A 12,453-nucleotide genomic window follows, 5' to 3' on the forward strand; every position below is an offset into this window, starting at 1 on the left:
AACAGTTTCCTATAACAGGAAAAGGTGTCATACAAGGAATGTCTATTCCATTGACATTAAGCACACCAATCTTATATATTGTTTCAAACTTAGGTTCAAAGTGTTATTCGAATGTCGACAGAAACTATTATGACCAAAAGATACTTATGCGTATAAACAATACTTTCTCTGCTGGTTTGCCTATTGTTCATTCGAATGCAGAATTTTCAACCTTAGTGAACTCAAACACTTTGGCAAGTATAACGTTGACATTAGTTGACGCAAACTTTGTTCCTGTAAAACTTTTATGTCCTATGTATTTGTCAATGACGGCAGAAAGTTTCGAATTGGAAGATGCAACTGGTGAAAGTATTGTATTACAAGAACAACTTCAACAACAAATAGCTCAAGAACAACAAATGCAACAAATGGAACAACAAAGTCAAGAATAAAAAAATAATATTTTTTTTATTTTTATAAAAATGTACAGAATAGATGTTTCAGATTTTTATGACTTCCAAGCATTCAGAAATATGTGTCCATTTAGAGACTATAACAAAGCAGTCGAGAATTTGAAACGTTTAGTCATTTATGTTGACTCTGCCCCAGAATGTTATGTCATGAAAGAATGGGATGTTGTCTTTAACAAACCAAGAGCAACAATAGTGTTGAACAAGAATGTAGACAGAAACTTAAGAAAATAAAAGTCGTACAAGTTGGCATGAAGATGTTAGATGCTTGGGATATCTTATTGTCAAAACTTGAAGATTTTTCAGTTCGTGGTATAAAGTTTTATACACCTTCTCCAAACTTCTATTCTATCTTCACTGGATATAAATATGAACAAGTAGAATGGAAAGAAAATATTATAGAAGCTTGGTTAGACCATGTCAAAGAAATTATATGCAATGGAAACGAAAGGTTTATGAGTATATCTTATGTTGGTTTGCAAACATCTTACAACATCCAAGTGCTAAAAATGAAACTGCTCTCATTATAATTGGAAAACAAGGAACAGGTAAGAACACATTCTTTACAGATATCTTATGCAAACTGTTAGAAGGTTATTCGAACCCTAATATGACAAACTTAGAAAACATCTGTGGCAAGTTTAACTCCTCAATAGAGAATATGAAACTTATAGTTTGCAATGAACTTCAAAGTATAGATACAACAAAAGTTTTGAACTCAGATGCTTTGAAGAGTCTTATAACAGACAAAGTTGGAGTTGTTGAAAGAAAGTATAAAGACCAAAGAGTTTGTGAAAATGTTGCAAACTTCATTATGGTTTCAAACAATGCTGTTCCGATGAAGTTAGAAAGTTCTGACAGAAGATATGTAGTTGTCAGAACGTCAGATTCTCATATGCAAGATACAGAATATTTTGACGACTTAGCAGAAACTTTGACATCTGACTTTTACAACCACTTGTTCTCATATTTCATGACATTAGATATTTCTAAGTTCAATCCAAGACAAATTCCACATACCGAAGAGAGACAAACATTGTTAGAAGCAAACAAGAGTGTATATGAACTGTTCATAGATGAAACTGACTTTGAGTGTTTAGATGAAAAGTCTTTATATGATGAATATAAACAATATTGTCAAGAATATGGTTATATGGCAGCTTCTAAACGTACATTCTTGGCAAATGTCAAAAGTCTTTTAGACGTACAGAATGGTGTATATACAAAGAAAAATTTTTTGAGTAAATTTTAAAAAAAATATTTTTTATCCGATAGAAAAGATGACGAAATATATTTCAGTAAACAAGTACATGTCAGGACTTAAAGAAGAACTAGACCCATTCACATATTTGAATGTTTACTTCTACCATTTTGAAAAGTCTTCATTCAGCAAAGTTTGGAACATCGAACCAGTTAAGTTTGCTATTGTGACTAAAAATGGTGCGAAATTTGAAGACTTAGACATAGAAGGTTTGTTAACAGTCAAAGAAAGTTTTGACAGAAGGTTCTCAAACCTTAAAGAAGGCAAAGCATACAAACTTGTTATACCTTATGAACCAAAGAAGACAGACGACTATGAATATTATGAGTCTAAAGTTGTAGAAGTTCAAGGTAAATTGGGTAAAAAGATTTTAGAGTCTAAGCCAGTGTTTACTCCTAAAGAGGAAGAGAACATTGACATTGACCCAGAAATGTTCTAAAAATAAAATTTTATTTTTACATGTCAAATTTCTTTTTCTCTGGAACTGGTTCAGGTTCTTTCTTCTCTTCTTCTTTTTTTCTTTCTTTTCTTTCTTCTTCTTTTCTGGTGGTGAGACGTCAAATTTCTCAGAACCATATTTATGTAAAAGTTCTTTGTCCTTTAATAGCTCATCTATTCTGTTTTCTATTTCATCTTCAAGAACAGCGCATGTGTCTTCTTTGCATTCTAAGAACTTTTGTTGGACTTCATCTTTCCAATCGGCGTCATCTCTGTCAACAAGTCTGTCATTGACAAATTTTAAGACTGCTCTTTGTAATGTTTTATGGTTCTTGTCATATTCCCAGAAACAGAACTTTAGAACAAATTCACCTTTCTTGTTTACACTATGTAAGATTTTATGGTCGACAGATGTTTTGCTGTCAAAAAGTTTGTCTCGAATATAGATAGCGAAATCGCTAGACATTTTCTAAAAGATAAAAATTTTAATTTTTCTAAAAATATGTTAGAAAAAAAGTTTGCTGACATTGACAAGAAATTTGAGAATGTTTTAAACAAGAACAAGAGGAAGTTAGAAAATGCTCAGATAAAGCCTATACATGACAAGTTCTTATTTGCTCAGAATGGTATAACAGGTCTAATTGCACCACCTGGGTCTGGTAAGACTTTCACTTATCTTAAAATGGCTGCACAACAACAAGAACTAGATGAGAAGAACCCATTCTATGAGTTAGTTGTTATTTGTTCGACTTCTGGTCAATTTGACCAAACCGTCAATTCGTTCAAAGATATTATAAAGAAGTCTAAGTTAGTATGTATAAAGGATACTGAGTTGTTAGATTGGATAAAGAAGTACCAAAGAAGAGTTTTGAAGTATAATGCTATAAATGAGTATATAAATTCTAAGTTTAAAGACCCAATGAGGAAATGCAGAGAATATTAGAGAAGAAACACTTCAGAAACAAACAGAAAGAGATAGAATACATTTCGAAGAAATTGCAATCTTACGATTGGAAGACTTACCCTCATAGATGTCTTCTTATCTTAGATGATTTCGCTCTCATCCTTTGTTAAAGAACAGAGAACAAGACATGTGTCGAATTCTTAAGAAGCTCAGACACTTTAACATCTCAGTTGTCATTTGTGTACAGACAGCAAAGAGTTTAAGTAAGGATGTTAAAAGAATACTTACTGACATAATACTTTTCCCCGGATTGTCCGAAGACGATTTCATGGAACTTATGAAAGAGTCCATGGCAGGTAAGTTTGACAGACATGAACTATGGGAGAAGTACAAAGTCATACAAGACCCTCATACTTCTTTCAGAATTCATATCTACGCAAACAAAGTTCAAATTGTAAAAAGTCAAGCTTGAAAAATCTAAGTGTTTAGTCTTAGTAAGATGGTAGCTTCTTAAAGCAAATACCATTGCTGAGTTTTATGTACGTGAAGAGAAGTACAATGAATTCAATTACGAGTACAATTGCAATGACAACTAAGGCAACTATTTTTGTCTTTTGCCAGCAAGGGTACTTCTTCTCTTCCAATGGTTCGGCAGAACTATACTCACTCATGAGAAATGCCAAAACGGTTTAATAGAAAAAGTGTCATTTTTTCATGTCCGAAGACTCGAAGGTGCAACACTTCCAAAATACCGACGAACTCAGAAGAGCAGCATGGCAGTATGTTCTTGACAACTTCTTTGAGTTCTCCAGGTACACCTTGGAAAATGCTGAAGAACTCCGACACAGAGAATTTGGAGAAATTGCACTCCAATACTACCTTGACAAACAAAGGGTAAATTAAGACTAAAAACTTAACGTTTAAAAAGTGACATTTTTATGAGCTCCGAGTCACCGAGAAAACTTGGTCAGATGTTAGCAGCTTACTTCCCTGAGGAGGATGGAAGCGTTACATACATCAGGTTCAAAAACAACGAACCTGGAATTGCGTACCAAATTCGCAATTACATGACCATGGAAGAGTACGAAAGGTTTCTACAAGAGAAACCAGCTCTAAACAACTCAGAAAAGAAAGAGTAAAAAGTTTAATTCGTAATTGTTTATTTTTTTACTTGTAAGGGCAAGCTGCAAGTATGAAGTCGACTATCTCCGTCTTTGTTTTGACGAGCTGGACGGCTCTTGCGAGTACGTCTGTTTTGCGGTCTCCAGCTGGTGTCTGACCTTCGTAATTGCGCATGTTCTTGAGAGCTCCAACTGTAAATGGTTGTAGGATGAAGAGTCTCTCAGACTGCTTGAGGTAGTCTTCACGGTTACGAACCGAATCTGTGGTACGAGTCGAATCGGTCGATTTGAGGGAAGAGACTGAAAGCCTGTCGTCTTCCATTGGAGCTGTAGCATACTCTTTGCGTAAGCGGTTTAGACCTTCTTCGAAGTCTTGGTCTCTCTTCGATTGAGATTGGAATTGGAATTGCTGGGGTGGAGCTTGCTGGAACAACCAAGGGTTGGGGAAGTAAGGCATAGGCTGAGGAGGGTAGTTCGGGAAGCCTTGTGGTGGGTAGTAACCTTGAGGTGGAAATTGGTAGTAATTCGGAGGTACTTGCTGGAACTGAGGTTGCTGAGGAGACTGTTGTGGTTCTGCAGCTTTCGGTTCTTCTGGCTTTGGAAGGCATTCAGGAAGAGGAACGTCAGTCATCCGTTTGTGTCCTGTCAGAAGGAAAAATTTTTCCTGTCGGAAGGAAAAACTTTTTCTGTCGGAAGGAAAAACTTTTTCTGAAGTTCGACCAAAAAGTTCTCAATTTTCGAAAATTTGAATGGTTTACGGACGGACAACTGGAAGAGTTCTTCCTGTCGGAAGGAAAAATTTTTTCCCTTTGTCGGGAAAATATTTTCCTGTCGGATGGAAGAACTTGGAATGCAAGAAAGACTTGACGAGGTAATGAAGCCCAAGGTCAAGTTCATCACTATTTCTGGAAGGTCTACACTTCAGCTCGAGACTTCGACTGGAATTCCAATTCAAATACCAGACGGGACAGCCTACGATGGCATAAAGGACGCCAAAAGAGAAGCTCTTGTTAAGTTCCTAAACAAACGTCCTTGGATAAAAATACCAAACAAGGAGAACCCCCTACCCCATATGAAATTGGCAATTCAGTCTCTCCTTCATTTCTCTGGTCAGCCGTTCTACATAACCTGTGAAGGCGACATTCAGCCAGTTCAGTAAACATCTCATTTTAACTCACTTTTTTTATGTTTTTACTCACACTCGTACTCACCAGGTATGAGTACAACTATTTCAACTGTGAACCTTGTAGTGACCGGTCTTCCTGCAAATGCAAGTTCGGTCAATACACAGTTTATGGTGGCAAGAAAGACAGTGGGGAATGTTATTCTGACATCTGTTGTTGCGCTCGAGAGAGAATTGAAATTCCAGACCCAACTCCAACAAGAACTCTCAAGTTGCCAAAGACTCATGTGAAGAAGAAGCCTTCTGGTAAGTTTCTTATAGCCATATACATAGCACGTTTAGAGTAAAAACATTTTTTTTCATTTTTTGAATGAAGCAAGTTAAATTCGTCCCACACCAATCTCAATGGACCGATGAAGAGTTTCAAGCCATGGTTGAAGGCGTTGAGAACGACATAGACGGCGAACTTGAAGGAGCTCAAACCACAATTGCAACCAAAATTGCACAAGTCAAAGAAGAGATAGCTCCACTTAAAGCTACCAAAGCTACTCTTGACCTCATGGATACTTACCGTTTAGATGTCAAGAGAGGAATAAGACAATTAAAATTAAAACTCTTAAATTACGAAGCTATACTCCAGAAGTTAGCAGAGATGAGAAGACTTAACCAGAGCTACTTACATGTAAGGGACTTACCTTCAAGCAGTCCGACCAAAGATGAATTTTCTGACATTGTCCCAATTTTGTCCGAAAGTCAGCTCAGATGTTTTGAACTGCTCCCAACATATCCAGAATATGAAAATTTGCCTGAACTCTTTTGGTTCCTCAAAAAACGTTTTTTGGTTCTCATGTTCGAAACTTTTATCGGAAGAGACAACAAACGTTCAGAAGAAGAGCAAGATATTATTTTAAACTTGTTGTATGACTTAACTGTCATAACCAGCTTTTTGAAGTAAAACCGTCATTCTCAAACCACTTCATTTTTTCGATGTCCGAACAAGCACCGAAGCCGAACACAATGGCAGATGTCCTTTCAAGGTTGCCAGACAAGCGCCCAATTCAAATTCAAATTGCCCAATTGAAAGCTCATCTGACAAACACCATTAAGACTCTCCAAAGTAGTCTTATGACAGAGATGACCAATCTCAAAGCCGATGTCCTCATGAACCAAGCTTCCAATGAGAAAGTCCTGAACGATTTCGCGGAAACCTTGCGCAATTACGAGAGAGAGAACCGAGACCTTGCCAGACTCATCTACCGTTTCTTCGAAGAGATAGACGCCATCTGGAAGGTACTCGGAAAGGACAGAACATGCAACACCGGACTTCGTGAGTACCAAATTGAAGAAGGAATTGTCGAGGAAGAAGAGGAAGAAAAGAAACACGAAGAAGAAGAGGAAGAAGAAGAAGTTCCTGAAGCCGCTACATGGGCAACCCTTGTTGCCGATGACGGTTACGAAATTTCCCAACCCTACCCATACCAAATCCGCAACAAGGAGACAGGCAAGGTTCTTACCCCAGTCCTCAACAACTTGGGACACTTGAACCTTAACCTTCGGAATCGCGGTTCAATCTCCATGGGCAAGCTTGTCGCAATTCAATGGGTTCCAAATCCAGACAAGAAGACGAAGGTCAGACACATTGACGGTGACAAGCTCAACAACCGTAAGGAGAACCTCGAGTGGTTCTAAGAGTAAAAAAAAATATTTTAGGGGGAAACCCCAAGTAAATTTAAGTTTTTATTTTTGGTATTCGTACCAATTTGGAATGTGAAGACCACATCCCAACCTCTGTACGTGAGTCTTGGGTCCACGTCTAAGACCCTTCTGTAGCAATTCCAAGCCCGAGCAAATTCAATTGTCAACCACTCGTCTCCTCTGTAGTCTTCAATCCATTCTTTGAAGAGACGGTCGAGTTCGGGCTTGGAATATCTCTTGCCTGGGTCCGAGACCAACATTTGGTTGAACTGGACGAAGCGCTCAGGGATGTACGCCATTAAAAAAATGTCACTTTTTAAAAAATAAATTTTTTATTTCATGCAATGTTTAACTATTTCACCATCTTCTTTAACACCCCAGTACTTACGCTTGGAGAGGACATGAACTTCGGTGAAAATTTTGTCCAATTTGAATTGACCCATCTTTTCACCGACTTCCCATTTCAATGAGTTTGTTGTATCCTTCTTCGTTCGTCATGAGTGCGTCAATGTTCTCATAGTAAACCTTGACTTTGATTTGACTTCGGAGAAGAATTTGTTGTACTCGTCAAGGACTGCTTTTGCGAACTGAGGGTAAGACCAATGTTCGACAATAGGTTTTAATGTGGTTACTAAGCCACTTTGACCTTGAGTGAATTCGTACTTCAAAACAAAAGGAGAAAACCTTTCAACAAAGTTGTCGACCTTCTCATAATGTTTACTCTTCATCTCTTGAGGTTTCTTAATGGAATATCCCCATGTCGAATTCATAAGCAATTTGAGTGTCATTGCAAGTTTGGGGTTTGAAGCTTTCCTAATATCATACAGTTGTTGTATGACTTTTCCAACTGTATAGTTCCTTCCCGGGAACTCACCATCTTCGTTTGGAATTCCAGTCGGAATATATTGGACAAACCTCATGTATGCAGCGTTAAGGTCGACATAGTATATCTTTTCATCTGAGTCGAACTTGTCGCAACCAATTGGTCCAGTTTGTGGAAATTCAAGTGAGTCTCTTATCTTCTGAGAAACTTCTCCTGTTATCTCATAAACATCGTCGAAGCAACCTGTTTCATATAAAACCTTCTGACCTAACTCAGATGCTCTCCAATACAATTTGACGTCAATTGGATGTCTCAATGGAAGTTTGTTTATAGCATCTTGAAGTTCTTGCAACCTCATTGGAAGTTCTTCTGGTTCAGGTTGGTATCCGAACATACCAACCCCTTGTGGAACTGTGTACTTCTTTTGTACTAGAACTTTGTCTGGAACAACTTTTGGTCTTGCTAACAATGAAAAGTTTGTTTCGTCTTTTGGTACAAAAGTTTCTGTCAGCTTGTCATCTGGAATTGGTTCCAACAAACCTTTCTCGAAAAGAATGTTTACAGCTCTGACAATGTTGCACTTACTTTTACCAAAGAATGGGTTTGTAAGACTTTCGTTCAACATGAAGTGGTTGTGGACAATTACAATCTTCAACCATGGTAAGTCTTTGTCAACAACATAGTCGTCATGTGAAGAACCTTTAGCTGTAGGTATGTTGACTCGGATATTGACATTTGCCAACGGTGCAATTTTTGCCAATTGACCTCTGAGAATGTACCTTGTCTTCACACATGACTCAAGATACTTCATCTTCTCATCTGTAACAAGACCAGAGTTCCTGAGACATGTAAGAATACAAGGTTCATTGACAATTGTTTCAATTGAATTGTAAATTCCATACCTTGTCAAGTCAATGTCAGACTTATTTATGAACGGGAAGTATCCAGCATGTTGTCTGACTGCTTGAGGGTTAGGTTGGTACCATTCGAACTTGACACTTGCAATTCCTTCAATTGCATTCAAAATGTCTGAGTCGGAGTCAACCATTTGTTCTCTCTTTGTAGTCTTGAAAGCGTCAAGAAGTTTTGCGGCTGTTTGTTCATTGCCATGTGCATAGTAAATGTGACCATCCAAATCTGTTCTGGTCAATCTGAGATTGTGTCCTTTCTTATTTCCGTCTTGTATGGCAGCAAGTACTCCATGAAGCCTTCTTTGTTCTTTCCTTCGTCAAAGTTTACTGTAAAGGTTCGACCAGATGTAATTTGACTTCTAACTTCACGATACTTTTCATATGCATATCTTGTTCTTTCCATGGGAGCATGTGCGTCTTCACCTTTTCCTTTTTTCCTTCTCAAAGGATGCAATTGTTCGTCATGTTTCCAGTAGAATCTGGCAAAGCCGTCGTGTCCTTCAACTTGAGGTTCACTAACATCGAAAGGCATGTCCATAAGACGTTCTTCTTCTAACCTCTCTAGTCTGTTTGGATAATTTGCACGTGCTGTTTCCAAATCCATTTCGTAGCGAAGACCAGACAATTTGTCATAGACTTTTATGGGTCTTCCCTTCCTATATTTAAAATTCTTCGAAACTCTCCAACCATATCTTTGTAACTCTGCTTTTATTCTAGCAGACTTTCTATCCATTCTATATGGGGGCATTTTTATAAAAATAAAAAAATATTTTTTTCTTTACTTTACATAACCGCCTGCTGCCATAAGTCTTTGACGCCAACCCATACCAGCTAATGAAGGTTGACTTGGTTTAGTTTGGAAACTAAACTTTGGTTTTGGTTTATCTTCAGTTTTTGGTTTTTCTTCTTCTATCGGTTTTTCGTCACTTTTCGGTTCCTCTGACTTTACTTCACTTGCAGGAACAGTTGTGTCGTCAACATCTTCATAAATATCATATGCCATTTGTTTTTGTTTTCCTTTCAACTTTTTGTGTGTTGTAAAGTTTAGAATATTTCGACTCTAAGTCAATGAGATGTTCTATAATGAACTGTTGGTCAGTGAAGTAAACTTTTCCATCTGTTGTCTCGAAAGCTCCTTCAGACTTCAATATTTTATTTGTGAGAGTCTGTTTCTTTTTGAGATACTAGCCGTTCCATTTCTATGAAAAGTGACTTTATAGTTAGGGTTTGTATTTCCAGACCTGGCACTTTCTATTATTGAATTTTCTCTTCATCTGTAAGTTCTTTGACAGGTTTTGACAATGGTTCTGAACTTTTTGTTGTGGTGTCAAATCTACCGTTTCAACTTCTTCGGTCATTTCATCTCAGTAAAAAATTTTAATTTGGTTTGTTTTCAACTGGTTGTTGTGTGTGGAGGTGGGATGGTTCCTTTAATAATATCATTCAGTTTCACATGCTGAGCCTGACTATATGGTATCGGTTTAAATGCTGGAAGCCGACAAATCCATCTTGAACTCATTTGTCTCAATGCTGCATTGTTCATTTCATCTCAATAAAAAACTTTACATTCCCCACGTTTGAGGCGGTTGAGGTTGGTTATTGTTTACCCACTGTTGTGCATGGTTATATCCTCTGTTAAAGAATCTTTCACCTTGGTCCATATAGTGTCCTGCTTGGTTATAGTAGTCATTTGCTTTGTTATAATAGTTTCCTGCTTGTCTTCCTACATTGTCCATCCATCTTTGAACTTTTCCTCTTGTTTCAGGATTTGGAATAAGATTTGTTGCATCTCGTGCTACATCCCAACCTTTCTGTACAGTTTGTATAATAGGTTGTGCTTTCTCTTTCAGTATACCTAATGTACTCAAAATCTTCCTTCCAATTCCAAATGCACCTCTGGCTATTGTTCCCACTGCGGGTAAAAATCTAGATGCGACTCCTGCTAATGCGCCAAATAAACCCATTTCTTACAGGGTAAAAAATGACGAATCCAAACAAGGACCCGTATGTTTCTAAAGCGACAAAGAAAGCACTCATGATAAAAATCTTTAGTTCAACACCAAATGCTTGGTTTATGGATATCTTGGAAAACATTCCGAGAGTTAGAACAGATGGACCTCCATACTGGTTAATATTTGTTGGTCAAAACACAAGATACTGTGAAGCCATACCATTATGGTCCAAAAATATTTTAGATGTGAAAACTGCTTTGACAATATTCGTTGACAAATACCATCCAACAAAACTGACATCTGACTGTGAAAGTTCTTTCAAATCAGATGATGTAAAAAACTATCTGCGTTCAAAAAATGTAAACCAATATTTCATTGTCGACCAAAACCATTCTGCTCTTGGTGTCATTGACGGTTGTATAAAAATGTTAAGAGACTTAAACCAACCACAGGGTGGTGAAGCAAATGAAATGTCATATGACGACAAGTATAGACACTTCTCCATGGCAAAGATGAGACAAGTTTTAAATATTTACAATAACCGTAAACAAAAAGGTTTGGGAAACCACTCCCCCGAAGAAATGAAAAACAACCCTGACTTAGAGAAAGACTATATATTTAATAATTTAGTCAAAAGAGACAAACAAGAAAGAATGCCGGGCTTCAAACTTCAGAAAGGTGACAAAGTAAAAATAGAAATACCTAAACGCGACCCATATGAAAATACTATTGACTATGACAACAATGGGAACCCGACAGGTACTCACATTCGTGTTCGTAAAAATAGAAGAAAGTATACAAGAGAATATTATGAAGTTTTAGGCAAACATGGCAAAATGTACACACTGCAAGCAGAAGATAAAACTACTATTGTCAGACCTCGTTTCAAACTTGTCAAAGTTCAAGGTGGTATACTTTCAAAGACAGTTCCTAACAAATATAAGACAACTCCTGACGAATATGCTAAAGAAGTTGAAAATGACGACTAAGCAATTCTATACCATGCGTAAACTGTCATGTAAGGTGGCATGTATTCTTTACTTTGTCCCGTTGTTTGCGTATATCCTGAAACGAAATGTGTATGGTTTCCTTCTCCCTGCGTGTCATCCCAGTAACAATTTATAGCAAACTTAACGTCGTCTTTAACATCATATCCTTTACCTTTTGTCATTCCTGACCAATCCCAATATCTATGCTTATGCCAACCTGCTTGAGATGTACTTAAATCTATGTAATGACTGTGTGCAGGTAAATTTTCACCTGAAATCGTTTTACTTCCACCTGTTTCCTTTGAAGAGTTTGCACAATACAAAAACCTGTCGACTATTTGTTCCCATGCACCAACACCAAACATTATTTGAGGACCTCTTGCATCCATAGATGTATAAATAGAACCTACTGGGTTCATTAAATCAAACATATGAGATATTATAGGATTGTCTCTTTTGAACTTAAAATATAGTGCAACTATTTTAGGTTTCTTCTGGTTTGTGTCAGAATATTTTTTATAATATAATCTTATGTTTTCAGGGTAGGTACAGTCTTGACTATAATATTTATTTCTGTCATCTGTATAATAATATACTATTCTCGTTTTTTCTATTGCATTATATCTTTTATATCTATAATAATCTAAATATAATGTTAGCTTTTGTTCATCTACATGTGGTGTTCTGTCGTCATCTCCATAGTCATAATAATGTGGTGCTGGAGCTGGGTCAGGCAATGTCATATCTGCCATTTCATAAACTCTTAAATATTTCTTTTGTTCGTCTC

At 37.1% G+C, this 12,453-nt stretch overlaps 16 protein-coding genes and 4 pseudogenes across 20 annotated transcripts, besides 1 other annotated feature; 12 read left to right on the forward strand and 8 right to left on the reverse strand.

Annotated features, from left to right (window-relative positions):
- Positions 1 to 12,453: part of a mobile genetic element that runs on past both edges of the window.
- Positions 39 to 431, forward strand: TVAGG3_0928480 (uncharacterized protein; the record flags this gene model as incomplete). The annotated part of the gene is made up of 1 exon (XM_051252498.1): positions 39 to 431. One exon carries the CDS (start codon positions 39 to 41, stop codon positions 429 to 431), a length of 393 nt encoding a protein of 130 aa, XP_051078072.1.
- Positions 701 to 1,556, forward strand: TVAGG3_0928490 (annotated as a pseudogene). The gene has a single exon. A coding segment is annotated over exon 1 (856 nt).
- TVAGG3_0928500 (protein of unknown function, DUF4108 family) lies at positions 1,730 to 2,149 on the forward strand (the record flags this gene model as incomplete). Its single annotated transcript, XM_051252499.1, has 1 exon — positions 1,730 to 2,149. One exon carries the CDS (start codon positions 1,730 to 1,732, stop codon positions 2,147 to 2,149), a length of 420 nt encoding a protein of 139 aa, XP_051078073.1.
- Positions 2,166 to 2,524, reverse strand: TVAGG3_0928510 (uncharacterized protein; the record flags this gene model as incomplete). The annotated part of the gene is made up of 1 exon (XM_051252500.1): positions 2,166 to 2,524. A coding segment is annotated over one exon (359 nt), but the record flags the coding sequence as incomplete, so codon positions are not given.
- Positions 2,651 to 2,908, forward strand: TVAGG3_0928520 (P-loop containing nucleoside triphosphate hydrolases family; the record flags this gene model as incomplete). Its single annotated transcript, XM_051252501.1, has 1 exon — positions 2,651 to 2,908. A coding segment is annotated over one exon (258 nt), but the record flags the coding sequence as incomplete, so codon positions are not given.
- On the forward strand, positions 3,076 to 3,524 carry TVAGG3_0928530 (annotated as a pseudogene). The gene has a single exon. A coding segment is annotated over exon 1 (449 nt).
- TVAGG3_0928540 (uncharacterized protein) lies at positions 3,991 to 4,191 on the forward strand (the record flags this gene model as incomplete). The annotated part of the gene is made up of 1 exon (XM_051252502.1): positions 3,991 to 4,191. The coding sequence occupies one exon, from the start codon at positions 3,991 to 3,993 to the stop codon at positions 4,189 to 4,191; it is 201 nt and encodes a 66-aa protein (XP_051078076.1).
- On the reverse strand, positions 4,220 to 4,804 carry TVAGG3_0928550 (uncharacterized protein; the record flags this gene model as incomplete). The annotated part of the gene is made up of 1 exon (XM_051252503.1): positions 4,220 to 4,804. The coding sequence occupies one exon, from the start codon at positions 4,802 to 4,804 to the stop codon at positions 4,220 to 4,222; it is 585 nt and encodes a 194-aa protein (XP_051078077.1).
- Positions 5,009 to 5,332, forward strand: TVAGG3_0928560 (uncharacterized protein; the record flags this gene model as incomplete). Its single annotated transcript, XM_001287372.2, has 1 exon — positions 5,009 to 5,332. The coding sequence occupies one exon, from the start codon at positions 5,009 to 5,011 to the stop codon at positions 5,330 to 5,332; it is 324 nt and encodes a 107-aa protein (XP_001287373.2).
- Positions 5,359 to 5,643, forward strand: TVAGG3_0928570 (uncharacterized protein; the record flags this gene model as incomplete). Its single annotated transcript, XM_051252504.1, has 1 exon — positions 5,359 to 5,643. The coding sequence occupies one exon, from the start codon at positions 5,359 to 5,361 to the stop codon at positions 5,641 to 5,643; it is 285 nt and encodes a 94-aa protein (XP_051078078.1).
- TVAGG3_0928580 (uncharacterized protein) lies at positions 5,667 to 6,251 on the forward strand (the record flags this gene model as incomplete). Its single annotated transcript, XM_051252505.1, has 1 exon — positions 5,667 to 6,251. One exon carries the CDS (start codon positions 5,667 to 5,669, stop codon positions 6,249 to 6,251), a length of 585 nt encoding a protein of 194 aa, XP_051078079.1.
- On the forward strand, positions 6,284 to 6,985 carry TVAGG3_0928590 (HNH endonuclease family; the record flags this gene model as incomplete). Its single annotated transcript, XM_051252506.1, has 1 exon — positions 6,284 to 6,985. The coding sequence occupies one exon, from the start codon at positions 6,284 to 6,286 to the stop codon at positions 6,983 to 6,985; it is 702 nt and encodes a 233-aa protein (XP_051078080.1).
- Positions 7,003 to 7,290, reverse strand: TVAGG3_0928600 (uncharacterized protein; the record flags this gene model as incomplete). The annotated part of the gene is made up of 1 exon (XM_051252507.1): positions 7,003 to 7,290. The coding sequence occupies one exon, from the start codon at positions 7,288 to 7,290 to the stop codon at positions 7,003 to 7,005; it is 288 nt and encodes a 95-aa protein (XP_051078081.1).
- TVAGG3_0928610 lies at positions 7,324 to 7,489 on the reverse strand (annotated as a pseudogene). Its single transcript has one exon. A coding segment is annotated over exon 1 (166 nt).
- On the reverse strand, positions 7,676 to 8,862 carry TVAGG3_0928620 (DNA/RNA polymerases family; the record flags this gene model as incomplete). The annotated part of the gene is made up of 1 exon (XM_051252508.1): positions 7,676 to 8,862. A coding segment is annotated over one exon (1,187 nt), but the record flags the coding sequence as incomplete, so codon positions are not given.
- TVAGG3_0928630 (uncharacterized protein) lies at positions 9,095 to 9,458 on the reverse strand (the record flags this gene model as incomplete). Its single annotated transcript, XM_051252509.1, has 1 exon — positions 9,095 to 9,458. A coding segment is annotated over one exon (364 nt), but the record flags the coding sequence as incomplete, so codon positions are not given.
- TVAGG3_0928640 lies at positions 9,504 to 10,083 on the reverse strand (annotated as a pseudogene). The gene has a single exon. A coding segment is annotated over exon 1 (580 nt).
- TVAGG3_0928650 (uncharacterized protein) lies at positions 10,288 to 10,689 on the reverse strand (the record flags this gene model as incomplete). The annotated part of the gene is made up of 1 exon (XM_051252510.1): positions 10,288 to 10,689. One exon carries the CDS (start codon positions 10,687 to 10,689, stop codon positions 10,288 to 10,290), a length of 402 nt encoding a protein of 133 aa, XP_051078084.1.
- On the forward strand, positions 10,707 to 11,126 carry TVAGG3_0928660 (uncharacterized protein; the record flags this gene model as incomplete). Its single annotated transcript, XM_051252511.1, has 1 exon — positions 10,707 to 11,126. A coding segment is annotated over one exon (420 nt), but the record flags the coding sequence as incomplete, so codon positions are not given.
- TVAGG3_0928670 (uncharacterized protein) lies at positions 11,331 to 11,666 on the forward strand (the record flags this gene model as incomplete). The annotated part of the gene is made up of 1 exon (XM_051252512.1): positions 11,331 to 11,666. One exon carries the CDS (start codon positions 11,331 to 11,333, stop codon positions 11,664 to 11,666), a length of 336 nt encoding a protein of 111 aa, XP_051078086.1.

Source organism: Trichomonas vaginalis, chromosome I (genome assembly GCF_026262505.1).
Source record: "Trichomonas vaginalis G3 chromosome I, whole genome shotgun sequence".
Lineage (NCBI taxonomy): Eukaryota > Parabasalia > Trichomonadida > Trichomonadidae > Trichomonas > Trichomonas vaginalis.